This window comes from Physcomitrium patens, chromosome 16 (assembly GCF_059467195.1).
Source record: "Physcomitrium patens ecotype Gransden chromosome 16, ASM5946719v1, whole genome shotgun sequence".
Lineage (NCBI taxonomy): Eukaryota > Viridiplantae > Streptophyta > Bryopsida > Funariales > Funariaceae > Physcomitrium > Physcomitrium patens.
The window spans coordinates 16,125,392-16,141,452 of NC_143425.1; the positions used below are offsets into that span (position 1 = coordinate 16,125,392).

The following is a 16,061-nucleotide window of genomic DNA, read 5'->3' on the forward strand; positions in this document are numbered from 1 at the left end:
CATTGTGAAAACATCTTGTGGAGCCGATGGATGTCAGTGAATGGTATAACTCACGGATACATTGAAGGTGTGTTTCCTTTTCTTTTGAGACTGAAGTCATCTTGTTCTGTGTGCTCAGTTGTATGCATCCTGGCTAATAATGTTGGTGTACTATTTGATCTTCAATTGAAAGCCAAAACCAAATGTCCAAATAAAAGATGGATAGATATGAGATTTGGATGAGGTTTCATGTATACTTATTGTTACTGATAACTTAAATATTTTAAAAGTTTGAAATTTCGCTTACTTTTAGGTTTTGGATTTGAGAAGGTACCATATTACAAATCTTACCTAGCATGGCTTTAGCTATGTTGAGGAGGAAATCTTCTTTAAGAATTGCAAGCAATAACTAGTTTAGAGATCAACAATCTATTTTATTTTTGTTTTTAGATTTGCTCTTCAGGGTTTCAAGCTAGTGGTCTTAAGAGGGCTGTATGTAATTGCGGCTAGAAGTGTGTCTTCAATCAAGAGAAAGATTTTATGATTAGAGAAACAAAAATATAAAATGGAAGATACAAATTTAATGTTATAGAAGGAAGTGATAATGCCTAAATTCCTATTAGTATATATTAAAAGCAAGAAGCCACAACTTACAAAAGTTTCATTTAGCAAGAAATTCTCACATGGTCATGGGCACAACTATGTTGGTTTTATAATTTAAATAATATATCCAATGGTAAAAGTGGATAAAGATGTAATTCATGCTTAGAATATTTGTCTATTTAAGTAATGGTTGATTGTTTTATTAGTAGAAAACTTTTTGAAGACACTTTTGAACAACAATTCATTCAGTTATTTAGAAAAACTAAAGGCAAAATAATACATTAAAAAATATTAGAAAGATAAATTTTTATTTGAAAATATATTTAAAAATTATGGTGAATCAAGCTATATTAGGCTCAAAAGAAGATGGCTTAGGATGCAATCCAAGCAAAGGCAATCCAAGTGTATAGTATAATATCAAACAATAAGATAAAGATAGTTTTATAATATAAAATATAAGAATAGAGCAAAGAATAGAAAAACATTTGGATAAGATTGGCTTAATTATCATCAATAAACAAACCTCAATTTTAAGAAAAATAAGGATTTAAACACATATAATGATATGTTAATTTAAAAATATGATTTGAATATGTTAATAGAATTAAGTCCTTCTCATTTATTAATTTGAATTCTTGCCTTTTACTAAGTCAAAGAAAAAATATATATATATATATATAAAATAAAAACACATATGGCTCTTTTCAACTAGCTTCTAATAAAAATCAAAATATAATTAAGACAAAGTATGCCAATAAAATTGAATCATAAGATAATTTCAAGATATTTAAATAATTCTAAAGTTAAAGACCACATTTACAAGATGTAGATCGATGTTTTGAAAGAAAATTATTTTTTTAAAAGATATAGGCAGTTTAACAAATTTTACAAAAAATGATTGCAAAGAATAGTTTACTATAAGAATTAAGTTTTCTTTAGAAACTTATGATTTAAGAGACTTTCAATATAACACAAAACAAACTTAGTGTCACGGCCATAATCATGTAAGCTAATAATTACATATAGAAATAGGTAGAAGTAAGTAAAAGTAGATAAAAGTAAGTAAATTCTATAATATATAATATGAAAGCTTCCTAGAAACTTCCTAGACGCTGCTTTGACTTCATAGGTGTCTTTAATTGATTTTTTGGATTAGAAATGTGGTCAACAAGTTGGCCATGTGCCACACATGTTGTTAGCTTGAAGATCAAGCTAACTATGTGGCCCACACGTAGAAAAACTTGCCTTGTAAGTCAAGGCATGTGTCCTACAAAGTCAACACATATTGGAGGTCCTATAGAACGTCATCACGTAGCCCCTAGTTAGATAGTATATATAGAGACAAGAGTGAAGGCTTCTTCACTCTTGTCAACTCCTTTCTTGTTCCTAGTCCAGGTTCAAGAGTCTTTAGTTTCTTGTCTTGTGACAATAGCCATTCCAGTTTCCTTTTAATATACATACTTGTTTATATTTTGACTTATTATATCGAGATAGCCTTTTTGTGTATATTTTCCCTCATCGAGTCTTTGTCCTTGACAGATTGACAAGATTACACTTACAATATCAGAGCTTTGTTTTTCTTGAGTAAGAGTGGATTACCCCTTTCTCTTGACAAAACATAAGCGTATTAGAAGTTTGCGGATTACCCACTTCTAAACTGATATTGTTCTTAGTATCTTCTTTGTTATCAAGTCTTTCTTTTCTTTTGTCTTGAGCAGTATCAAACAAATTTTTCTTCTTAGTGTCATTATGGCAGAGCTTGTTGAAATGAAGAGTGCAATGGCACAAATGCAAGAGCAAATGAGGGAGTTAATGCTTGCGATGCATCAACTCAATTCACCAACACAGGAAAGAACAAGAATAGCAGAAAGTGGGGATATAGAGATGATCGGAGCTGCTTCAACATCTACAACAAATCATGTTCCTTCCCCAATTGTACAACACCCTGTAAGCACTAGAGAACCAAGAATTGCCTTACCCGAGAAATTTGATGGTACGAGATCAAAGTTTCGAGGGTTCATCAATCAAGTACAATTGGCAATTGAACTTCAACCGCAAAGCTATCCAACTCCAGGATCACAAGTCAGGTTTATTGGCACTCTACTTTCTGGTTCTGCATTATCGTGGTTTTCGTCTTTTCTTGAACAACGAAATCCAATATTGGACAATTTGGAAGCTTTTTTGGCAGAGTTTTGATCTATGTATGGTGAACACGATGCAACTCGTGTTGCAACAAATAAGATCCGAATTCTGCGACAAAGAAATCGCTCTGTAACAGTGTATGCTTCACAATTTCGACAACTTGCAATTGACATCAAGTGGGATGATGCTGCACTCATCAGTCAATTTCTTTATGGATTGCAATACGAAGTAAAGAAATTGATGCTCAACTTACCTGATCCTCAAACTTTGAGTCAAGCAATCGATTTTGCGGTAAAATGTGATAATCGACTTTTCAAATTTCGATCCAAAAATCATTCATGGGAACCTCAACGTTATTACTCAATGGCAACATAACATCTTTGCCAAACGTACATTCGAAAGTAGAAGACATGCAAATTGACGCGGTACGTTTTAAACCCCTATCTGAGCAAGAAAAGATTCGTCGTCGTCAAGAAGGATTATGTTTATATTGCGGAGAACCTAAGCACACTGCTCAACATTGTTCAAAGAAACGACGCAACTATAAAATGAGGGGTACGACGGTCAAAGAAGACAACATGTCGGAAAACGGATTCGTCCAGCTACAATAGGGACCGTGCAGCTGGAACCTTGTACAATTTCTAATGAAGGTCTTATCCTCTCCTCAGAACTCTCTTCTTGTTTTATAATAGACTTATATTTAGGACCTAAGAATTACAAAGCCTCTGCTTTATTAGATTCGGGAGCCTCAGCATGTTTTTTAGATGAACAATTTGTTAAAAGTCGTAAAATACCTTTTATATAGAAACTTAAACCAGTACATGTAGAAGTCATAGATGGTCGTCCCTTGTCTTCTGGAGATGTCACTCATCAAACTCATCCTATAAAAGTAACAATAGACGGTCATGATAGCTACATAGCTTTTAACATAATTAAATCCCCGTCCAATCCAATTATTTTAGGTTTATCCTGACTAGAAAAATATAACCCTCGAATAGATTGGAATTCTCGTAAACTTGACTTTTCCCAGAGTGTTATTAATAGTTCTACCAACCAAGTAAAAAATTATAAGTCTAGTATAGTAAAACCCATACTGATAGGTGCAAAAGCATTTATACACGCAGCAAAAGAAGGATCAACTTTTGCTATTTATGTTGCACATATTTCTGAAAACGTAAAGACTTCAAGTGGCATTCCAAGTCAATATCAGGAGTATCAAGACGTTTTTGAGAAAAAGAATGCAGATATTCTTCCTGAGCATCGCTCATATGATTGGTCAATCGACTTCAAGGAAGGAACTCAGCCACCATTTGGACCAATTTACAGTTTATCGCAAGATGAGTTGGCTAAACTCAAGACATATATTGACGAGAATTTAGCGAAGAATTTCATACGCCATTCAAAATCTCCAACAGGAGCTCCAATTCTATTCATAAGAAAAAAGATGGATCTTTACGAATGTGTGTTGATTATCGAGGACTCAACAAGATCACAATCAAGAACAGGTATCCATTACCTTTGATATCAGGACTCCTTGACCAGTTGAATCAAGCTAAGATCTATACAAAACTAGATCTAAGAGGAGCATATAATCTAGTACGGATTAAAAAAGGAGATGAATGGAAGACTGTGTTTCGAACCAGGTATGGACATTTTGAATATAATGTCATGCCCTTTGGACTCACGAATGCACCAGCTGCTTTTTAACATCTCATGAATGATGTATTTTGTGAATTCTTAGACAATTTTGTCGTCTGCTATTTAGACGATATCTTGATCTATTCTAAGAACGTCGAAGAACATGAAATACATGTTCGTCAAGTATTACAAAAACTTAGATATGCAGGATTGTACGCCAAGATAGAAAAGTGTGTATTTTACACTACTCAAGTTGACTTTTTAGGATACATCATTTCAAATGATGGTCTCATGATGGATTCTAAGAAAGTCCAAACAATCATGGATTGGAAGATTCCAAGGACAGTAAGAGATGTCCAATGTTTTTTGGGATTTGCCAATTACTATCGGATCTTCATCAAAGATTTCTCACGAGTTGCAGCTCCACTTACACGCTTGACTAGTAAAGATAAATTCCAATGGAATCAAGAAGCGGAAGCAGCATTTGAAGCCTTGAAGACATCGTTTGTCTCTACACCAGTCTTATATCGTGTTGACTTTTTCAAGGCATTTTTTATGGAAACAGATGCATTAGATTTAGCCTTGGGTGCAGTTTTATCACAAATGGGATCAGATGACAAATTTCATGTGATAGCTTTTCATTCAAGAAAATTCTCAGTAGCTGAGATCAATTATGAGATCCACAATAAAGAACTTCTTGCGATCGTGGATTCCTTTCAAGAATGGCATCATTATCTAGAAGGCGCTTCTAGTCCAGTCACTGTGTATACAGATCACAAGAACCTCGAGTATTTCATGTCAGCATGCGTATTGAATCGTCGTCAAGCTCGTTGGAGTATGTCTTTGTCAAGATTCGAGTTCATTATCACTTATCGGCCAGGAAAACAACAAGGTTTGTCTGATGCCCTATCTAGACGTTCTTATTTTGCACCAAAAGAAGGAGATGCAGCTTTTGAGCAACAAAGAATGGTCCTCTTGAAACCAGAGCAATTTCATCTCCAAGCAATGAAATCAACATTGACTGTTGATTCAACTTTTCTCAAGCAAATCCAGTCCAGTATGTCCTCAGACCCTCTTGTTCATGATATCGAGAATAATTCTTTCAAGTCTCATGATCCTTCTAAGTTCGAGTTCAAGAATAATCTATTATATTTTGAAGGACGCCTATATGTTTCAAAAGGAGAAGCACGTCATGACTTTCCAGCAGCAGGGTACTTTGGATATAATAAGACTTTGGAACTCATATCAAGAGATTTTTGGTGGCCACAAATGTGGAAGTCAGTCAAAGACTTTGTACAATCTTGTGATATTTGTTCAAGATCAAAAATTCCTCGTCATCGACCTTACGGACTTCTTCAGCCATTACCTATACCAGAACAATCATGGTCTTCTGTTTCTATGGATTTCATCACAGATCTTTCAAGCTCAAGATCTTATGATTCTATATTTGTGATAGTAGATGGTTTCACCAAGATGGCACATTTTGTGCCATGTACAAAATCTATCACAGGTGAAGAAACAGCTAAGCTTTTCATCGATAATATCTATCGCTATCATAGATTATCTAAAGATATCATATCGGATAGGGGAACTCAATTTGTGTCAAGATTCTGGAGGACCCTTTTCAAGATTTTAAAAGTGGACATAAAGCTATCTTCGGCTTTCCATCCTGAAACTGATGGACAAATAGAGCGCGTAAACCAAGTCTTGGAGCAATATTTAAGGTGTACTATCAACTACCAACAAGATGATTGGACAACCCTTCTGCCATTGGCAGAGTTTGCTTATAATAATACGGTACATTCTTCCACGCAACAAACACCTTTCTTTGCCAATTATGGCTATCATCCACGACTTGATACTTTTGATTTTTCAAAAGTTGATAATCCTGTAGCAGAAGATATGGCAAATCGGTTGTCAGAGTTACATGCAATAATGAAGACGCAATTGAAGGAAGCTCAAGAACGACAAAAGATAAACGCAGATCTATATCGTAAGGAGCAACCACAACTCAATGTGGGTGATAAGGTATGGCTACTTTGTTACAATATCAAGACTACTCGACCTTGTGACAAGTTGGACTATCGTAGGCTTGGCCCCTTTTCTGTTTCTGAACAGATCAACCCAGTTGCATATCGGTTACATCTACCGGAGTCAATGAAGATCCATCTTGTATTCCACGTATCTCTTCTTGAACCATATAAGACAGTGGATATACAAGGAAGAAGACAAATGCCACCGCCCCCTACAAAAGTAGATAATAATGAAGAATTTGATGTGGAAGAGATATTAGACTTAAGGCGGCGCCAAAATAAGCTGGAATATCTTGTTCATTGGCGCGGATATGATATTAGTGAACGCACATGGGAGCCATCCAGGAATCTAACAAATGCATCAGCTAAAGTCAAAGTTTTTCATCAACGACATCCATCAAAACCAAGATGAAAATCTCTCTTATAAAAGAGATAAGATTGAGGCAAGATAACATTCAATTTCCTATTCTTGTTTGTAACTTCTTTGCATTTGTGACGCTAATTAGATGGAGAGCCAACAACCAGTGGATTCAACTCAAGAACCTTCGTTTGCTGACCTGTCAGACGAGATATTACGATTGTGACAACCTTCAAGACGACGCAATCGAGATGAAGATCTTCAAGAACGACATGTTCTTCCTCGAATAGATGGTGAGATACAATGCGTTTGGTATCACGATTTGGAAAGGGACTCCCAATGTTTGGGGATTTTGCTAGAGGTAGGAACAATTCCTGATGGTGTTCCAAATATTCTATTCGAAGGAAGTTACGAAGGCTTCAACAATGATCAAATAATTGGGTGGTCTTCCCGCCCGGATATGGGACACTGCCGATGGTTGAGAGGCCCTATCAATCATCTTCGAAGAGAACAGAAATCAGAGTATGTAGCGAATACAATTCGTCGCATCATAGATTTCTTCAACATATGATGACCGCTCCTCGTGGAACTCATCTCTAGAAGGGGGGGTAATGTCACGGCCATAATCATGCAAGCTAATAATTACATATAGAAATAGGTAGAAGTAAGTAAAAGTATATAAAAGTAAGTTAATTCTATAATATATAATATGAAAGCTTCCTAGAAACTTCCTAGACGCTGCTTTGACTTCATAGGTGTCTTTAATTGACTTTTTGGATTAGAAACGTGGTCAACAAGTTGGCCATGTGCCACACATGTTGTTAGCTTGAAGATCAAGCTAACTATGTGGCCCACACGTAGAAAAACTTGCCTTGTAAGTCAAGGCATGTGTCCTACAAAGTCAACACATATTGGAGGTCCTATAGAACGTCGCCACGTAGCCCCTAGTTAGATAGTATATATAGAGACAAGAGTGAAGGCTTCTTCACTCTTGTCAACTCCTTTCTTACTCGTAGTCCAAGTTCAAGAGTCTTTAGTTTCTTGTCTTGTGGCAATAGCCATTCCAGTTTTCTTTTAATATACATACTTGTTTATATTTTGACTTATTATATCGAGATAGCCTTTTTGTATATATTTTCCCTCATCGAGTCTTTGTCCTTGACACTTAATAAGATACAAATAATAAAAATTAAAAGATCAAAGATTAAAAATCAAGATTAAAAATAAACCATAAGATGACATGTTTTTTTGAACCTTACTTTTTAAATGGATTAAGAAAATACATTCAAGTGTATGATCAATTTTCTTTAAAATCCAAAAAAATAATTAAATAAAAAATCAATAACAACATAAAGATACATAAGATAAATATTATATTAATTTCTATTTAAGATATAATCTTTTTTTTAAAAAAATTAAATTATTTGATATTTAAAACTCAATACATTCTTGTGTCACTCAAAAAGATTATAAAGTCAGTCAAAGATGATAATATATTGAGCTAGAATGGCTATTGCCAAAGACAAGGAGACTAGAAAGTCTCGAAACAAGACTACAGAGTAAAAAAACATTGAGAAGAGTGAAGAAGGCTTCACTCTTGCCTCCATTTATACTTTCTAACTACAAGCTACATGTCAATGTTTTATAAGACCTCCAATATGTATTGACTTTGCTAGACACATGTTTTATCTTGGAAGGAAAATACATGTGACACATGGCTAATTTGTTGACCAAGTTTTTAACCCACCAATTAAGTACAAATACATGTAAAGTCAAAATAATGTCTATAAAGCTTCTAAAAAGTTTTTTTAAAAAATATTATGAAATTGATCTACTTTTACCTACTTCTACTTAATCATGTAGGTAATTATTGGAATAAATATGTATGACTATGACACTATTCTAATCAAAGCTATGAAAATGATAAATTAATACAACTATAAAAATTATAATTAAAAAATTTATATTAGACCATTTAAATATGATAAAAAAAATCTTGATCTAAATAGAATTATTAATAAAATTTATTAAAATCTTTTTGAGATACATAAGAAATTATTTTAAATTTATAATATATAAAATATTAATTAAAAGAACTTTTAGGATAATTTATTTATAATAATGATCTAATAAATAATATTTAAATATAATTTAAAAATATTTGGTAATAATTTTTCATGAACATTACTATTGGCATTAATAATTAAAATGATAAGAGAAATTAGGTAGAAGTAAAAGAAATTAAATTTAATAATATTTTACTAAGAAGTCTTTTAGAAGCTTTATAGATGCAAGTTTGACTTCAAAAGTATTTTTAGATAACTAATAGGTTAAAAACTTAGCCAATATATTTGCCATATGTTGCACGTATTGGCTATTTGTTGTACAAGTTGGCCGTGTAGAACATATGCAAGAAACTTGCTTTGCAAATTAGATACATGTACTCCATGTTGAACATCTATCAAATAATCTATAGAACATTGTCTTATAGCTCTTTAATTAGATAATATATGTGGAGACAAGAATAAGGTATTTTTTAACTGAGATCAATGCTTTTATTGTGTTTTTGTATTAGTTCAGGTATCTTTGATTTATTTGTATTTTGCAATAGCCTAGTTTCTATCATGTAATTATTTTTAATTATATACTCTTTCTTTTTAAGTGTCACAAAAATATATTGCTTTTTTAGAATTTTTTAAAGATTTATGTCTTGAATACAATTATAATTAATGAAATCTAAACTAAAAAATTTCTATAAAAGAAAAGTAATAAAAAAATATTTTTTATCACTATGATTTTATTTTTAAAAAATATATTTAATCTAGCAACAAAAATAGCTTTAAAACTAAATAATTAAAAATAATCTTCTTACCGAATAACAAATAAAAATTAATATAAAATTAATTTTATAATGACTATAATAATAACTATATATAAAGATCAATCATTATAATTTAGTTTGTTATATATGTTACAAAAGTTAAACCAAACTTCTAGTTTTCAAATAACTAGTTATAATCCACTACATTTTAAAAATACAAGAAAGAATCAAGATCTACTAAGCTAATTGATTTGATTGGGCATGGAAAAAAAACTAAAAAAAATCAAATATTAGAACATTTTATTTTTTTTTCTTATTCATATTAAATTTTTAGATAAATTCTTGATAAATTAACCACAAAAGAAAGAAGACTCTTGATTTTTTTATTAGAATCAATGTGGTAGATAGAACCATTGTAATTAACAATGTTTTTGTTTTTGTTTTTTATTTTTATTTTTTAAAACATTTTATTCTTAAATTCTATCTTGATAGATTCTTTGAAAACGATGTGTAAATCCAAAGAATTTATTTCAAGCTTCATATGGAGTAACATACAATAACTCATTCAAGTTAAGGTTCTATAAGAAATTTGTTGCATGTCTTAAAAAAATATATATTTGACACTAAATTACTTAATGAGGTATTGTAATATAACTATTAGATAATAAATTAGATAAAAATTTAATAATTTAAAAGATCTTTATTAAATGATTAATACAAAATTTATCAAAAATTATAGTATTATATTGAAATAAATTTTAATTTTGATATAATTTTAAAGAATAAAAATAAATTAGTCTTCTATCAATTTTTTTAGATCAAAAAAAAAATATGATAGATATAAAATTGATACAATTACTTTTAGAATATTATTAAAGTATTTTTTTTAATAAATATGAACATAAAGAAGATTAAATTGATATTTTATGAGATATGGTTGAAATCAATTCCAAAGTATAAAAACACACATCTACAAGAAAGGGAGGATTTTTATTAAGATTGGATTGTGAAGTTATAGAAAAAGAGTTTTGAAGGCTTTTTAAAAATATAATATTTGTAAATTTTTGATGTGGGGAGGGTCATTTATGCAAGAAGAAAAAACAAAGTTTTTAATAATTATAATTTAAAAGACAATAAAATTTATTGTGAAATTTGATTAGAGATTCAAAATTTTTAAGATTGATCTAAGTGTACTTGTATATGAAAAGAATAGCTTTTTTCTTAATTTTAGTTTGGTTTTAATAGTTTAGTTGCAAAGTGTTGATTTTCATATATAAAGAGATGTTTGAAAAAGTCAAATTAAGATTATCCACTTATTCTTAGTTGTCAAAAGTTAAAAAAAATAAGTTGAAGAGATAGTTTAAAAACATTGACAAAAGATACATCATTGAAGGTGCACAAAAATAAAAATAAAAATAAAAATACAAAAGAAAAAAAATCAAAGACTAACTTTTAAGATATTGATATGTGAATTCGTTTTCAATCTCATTTTTAGAAACAAAGTATCATCAATAGAGGATTATTAATATTATATTCTACTTTTTTAGTTGCATATAAATCTTAAGAATATTGTTCAGCAATAATACATCTAATAGCACAAGAAATTTGAAGTTGATCTAAAACTAAAATCAAGAGTCATAGCTCATGGAACTTAAAATCTAGAATTATCTTAGAATTTTTAGGATTTTTATAGGATTTTTTAATTAAAAAAAATATTATTTTATCCAATTTATTTAAAATTTAATAATATTTATTTAAAAAATTTATAAGCTTTGTTAAAACTTATTTATAATTTATTTAAGGTTTATTTAGAATTTTAACAATTTTTTTTAATTTTCTTGGAATTTTTATATATATATATATATATATATATATACTTTAAGAGATTTTTTAAGATTTTTTTTTGAAAAGTTTTAATGTTTTTTTATACAGTTATTGGAATTTGTTAAGATTTTTTTAGAATTTTTTAGAAATTTCTTTGAATACCTTTTAGGTTTTAATAAGATTAATATGGATTGAATTTTAGGATTGATAGAATTTAGCATTGCTTGGATTTGGAATATCTAAGAAAATTATTGTTTTTAAGAAAGAATTCTTTAAAAAATTATATATTTTGGATTCAAAATGCTTTAGATAATTTCTTTTGTTACTAGGTACATAATGTGTTCTTAAGCTATGGTTATAAAATACAATATTAGAAAAAAATGTGACTTTATTTTTATAAAAATAAGTGATAAAAGAATCATACTTGGATAAATCAAACATCCAAAATCCTTTTAAGAAAAAACTAATAAAAATGGTACAACAAGTCCAAACAAAGTTGTAGCTAGACTTTGAATGGAATATAATCATTAGTCACAATCGTATCAAGGTCCAACTACAAAAGGTTAAGGCAATTGCAAAAATGCTACCATGTATAATAGTCAAGAAGCTTTGCAATTTTTTTGGCTATAGTGACTATTGTAGGAGGTTCATAGACAAATATACAACATTGTTTCATCTCTTCATCCAATTATTGAATAACCATGCAAAATTTGTATTGACAACAACATATCAAGATCTTTTTGCATCTCTTGTAAAAGCTAGTATTGGCACCAATTTTATGGCCACCACACTTGGATTGCAAGTTCCACATGTTTCTAGATATATCAAATGTAGCAACTTATCTAGTCTTGTTTCACTTAGATAATAATAACTGAGATCATTTTGTATGTTATACATCTCAACAACTTGGTCTTGCATAAAAGAATTATTCTACAATCTAGAGAATATGCTTGAAAATGATTCATGTAGTCCAAAAATTTAGAAAACATCTACTAGGTGATACTTTCATATTTCAAGTGAATCATAAGGGCTTGAAGCTCATGTTTACTAAACCAACTCAATATCCAAGGCTGATACATTGGCTTTTGTTATTCCAATGTTATAATTATACAAAATAACAAAAAATAAAAGTGAAAATCAAAATATTCTTGATCTCTAAAACAAAAATATTAGATAAAGATATAAAAATTAGTAGTAAATTTCAACCTAATCTTGGTTTTTCAACTCCAAGCCTAAAATATGGCAATGTGAAAAATAAATGATTTATACTTTATAGGCCTTTTAAAATTCTAGTTATCAAGTGATAACTCAACGAAGAACTTTGCATTTTAAAGGAAAGATATCTTTGTTGCTAGCTCAGAAGACTTCAAGTACATATAATAGCCAAATGTAGGTGACAACAAAGTAGGACAAATTATTTGGTCTAATCTTTAGGAATATAGACACTTAATATGATAGATCACATGCAATATATATATATATATATATATATATATATATATATAAGCTATCAATCCAAATAAAACTTCTAATAAAAAGATAAGATAAGAATTGGCTAAAAAAATAAATATTAAGTTCTAAAAAAGAGACACAAATTTATTAGAACAATAAAGTTTTTTTTTTTTTTTTTTTTTTTTTTGGTGCAATCTCATCATTTATAAGACAAATAAAAACTAGACATGTAGAATTAGATAATATTATATTATTCATGACACTTCTATGTTTGCTCCAAAAAGGTATTAGAATCTAGATTATTTTTTACTTTTATTTCTTAATTAATGTAATGAAAGTATTTCAATTGAAAAAACAAAACAAAATAAAATAAAATAAAATAAAAATTAGTTGCCTTGATATATATAATGGAATAAGATAAAAGATACTTCAAAATTCTCAAAACAAGTGTTGGAACAATTCAAGTATTCATTTCTTTTTAGTTTTGTATCTAGTCTTGGTTTGAAATTAAAATCTTGTAATTCTTAGATTTTTTCATTTCTTTGTTCTTGTGTCCTTACCTCTTCCTTCTACCATCATTGCATGTAACAAAATCATATAATCTAACTATGAACAAAAATCCCAACAAAAGATAAAATAAAATTCTAATGCCTTATCCAAATACCATAAGACAATCCAAGGCATGAAAAATCATCCCAAATAGCTCATATCTTATTATATATGTATATATCATTAGTCAATTAATTACTTTTTTCCACTCTCCTCTCCACCTGCCTACATTATAAGAAAATTTTATTAAAAAAACACTTTCTACAAAATACAACATCCTTACTACAATAAACACTTATTTATTTATATATTTTCTTGTAGTAGATTTAGAAGATGCCTCCTAAACATACTTTAATTTGGTATTGTTATTCACCTTTCAATTCTTTGATAATTCATTCAACCACATCCATTCAAATTTAGCTCATTCTTTGTCCAATTCATCTCTGTTGCCTCTTTCTATTAAATTAGTCTTCCATGTAACAGTTCCCCAAGGAAAAAAGTACTAAAAAAAGAAAAAAAAAAAAAAAAAGAAAGTGAAGACTCCAAAATAAAAACTTTTCTGATTCATTCCTTATGTTGAAAGCAAAATTATGTCATGTAACATCAGTCCACAATGATCCAGACACTGGCTGCTTTTAGATCTTCAACTGCAGAAAAGAAAAATAAAATAAAATAAATAAGAACTGAAAACTGAAAACAGTTGAACAAAAGACATCAACAACAACAAAAACAGTTGAAACAACATAACACAAAATCATGTAAGGCCCAATCCCTGAAAATGAAAATTTATCACATGGATCCTTTACAGATGATTTCCTCAAATCCATTTCCAAGACGAGTGCAGGAAATGGCACTTTTTGAATGGTGCCCACCTTGGATTCTACGCCGCATGTGGATTCTACCATGCACGAAACACTGCGAGGGATCGCTCAGAATTCTCTTCGGAGTCGAGGCCCAAGCGTAGATGTGTCCGATTCGCCGAAGTGGGTGTTGAGTGAAGCAACTGAATTCATGAAAACGGAACTGGGTAGGCTCTAGTTTGAAGCATGGAATCGACCCTGGGAGACTTCAACCATGGCTGCAAGCACAGCAGTCGAAACTGCTTCAGATGGGTACAAAGCACACACAATGGATAGTTTCGCATAGCTTTATTTTTTCGGTGGCGAGATGCAAGGAGTGTAATAAAAAGGGCTGCAAGCACGGAACACACCACACACACACACACACGATTGTGTCGATGGATTCAGCTACTTCTTCTAGATGAAGGTGAAATGTGCTACACACTGACGTAGCCAGAGCATAGTCCTAGCTTAGCTACGGGCGCATATCCTTTGCTGCAACTCCGAGAGTTGTTGGCACAAGTTTTGGTTGTAACCTGTGTAAGATTGCAGCATGCGAACCAGGAAAAGAGTCGACGATGATGGTGGAATTTCCAAAGGAGAAAACTAAGGGTTGAGGAAATGGTTGTGGAAGACCTGAACGCCCAAGAGGAAGGGAAAAGTACCTCAAAGATTGCTTGGAGCTACAGACGTCGACACGAGGATGCCATCGTTGTCGACCCAGCAGAAATCTCCGGGTCGGATAGTGGCACCCAAAAAGGTCACCACGACGTTCTTCTCGCCGACGCCGTTCTTCTTGCTCTTCACGGGACAGGGAGCCAGAGCTCGTACCCCAACGGCACACTCGTTGATCTCGTCTACATCGCGGACGCACCCAAAAATCACAAGCCCCGCCCAGCCGTTCGTCTCGGCCAGCTTTGCAACGTTACCTCCCACAAGCGCGGTTCTCAGGCTGCCGCCGCCTTCGACAACGAGGATTCTCCCATTCCCAGGCTCCTCCAGCGTGCTGCGAACCAGAACATTGTCCTCGAAGACCTTCACAGTGACTACTCGCCCCGAAAATATGCGTTTCTGACCAAAGGCTTGTAAAGTGCCGGGAGTGAGCACTTGGAGATCGCCGGATGTGAGCTGCTCCTCGTGTGCATCGCACACATCACATGTCAAGAGCGACATCTCCTCACACGTTGTAACGCGAAACCTCCTCGCTCAAAACCCTGTCTCCCTCTCTATCAGCTCACCCTAAAACTTACTCGACTTTCTTTCTGATCTTTCTCGACTTCTAGTGATCAAGTCCAAAGTGATGTGCGTGACGAAAAGAAAATTGCAACAACACTTCGATTGTTGAGCTTCCTGCAAGGTCCGAGAGACTAGACGAGATTTTACTGAGAAGTAAACACGTGTGCTTGGGAGAGAGGCAAAATTGCGGTGCTATCTCACGTGAAAGGCTTCGTCACCGACACGCTGTGGATATGGCCGCCACTCTTAACGCATCACTTTACGATTCTTCGTGGCCCACTCAATTTCTTCTTTCATAACTAGCAGTCATTGCCTCACTATCTGCTGACACATGTGGGTAGGTTACACACTTCCCCGCTTTCGCTAGTTTCCTCAGCTTCTAAATCTCCTGATTGATATAGCTTCACATAGAGGTCGTGTTTCAGGAAGACCTGCAAATCACCGATTACCAGAATACCTTATCTCTCTCTTTCTCCCTGTTCACTAGTGTATTATTCGGTAATGTACAACGGCTTAATCCTAAGATGGGAATACTTGGACGAAACGTTTCACATTTCGATCAGCAGTATGCACAAAAAGTTGGAACT

General features: G+C 32.0%; 1 protein-coding gene across 2 annotated transcripts; it reads right to left on the reverse strand.

The window, feature by feature from the left end:
• Positions 1 to 14,158: 14,158 nt before the first annotated feature.
• Positions 14,159 to 15,949, reverse strand: LOC112293942 (uncharacterized). 2 transcript variants are annotated; one of them, XM_024543959.3, is made up of 2 exons: positions 14,904 to 15,949; positions 14,159 to 14,477 (listed from the first exon to the last, which is right to left on the reverse strand). In XM_024543959.3, the coding sequence occupies exon 1, from the start codon at positions 15,409 to 15,411 to the stop codon at positions 14,905 to 14,907; it is 507 nt and encodes a 168-aa protein (XP_024399727.1). In that variant the 5' UTR covers positions 15,412 to 15,949; the 3' UTR covers positions 14,159 to 14,477; position 14,904. The 2 variants fall into 2 exon arrangements, with proteins under 2 accessions (XP_024399727.1, XP_024399726.1); XM_024543958.3 differs by having other exon boundaries at positions 14,159 to 14,590; positions 14,904 to 15,926.
• Between the last annotated feature and the right edge of the window lie 112 nt (positions 15,950 to 16,061).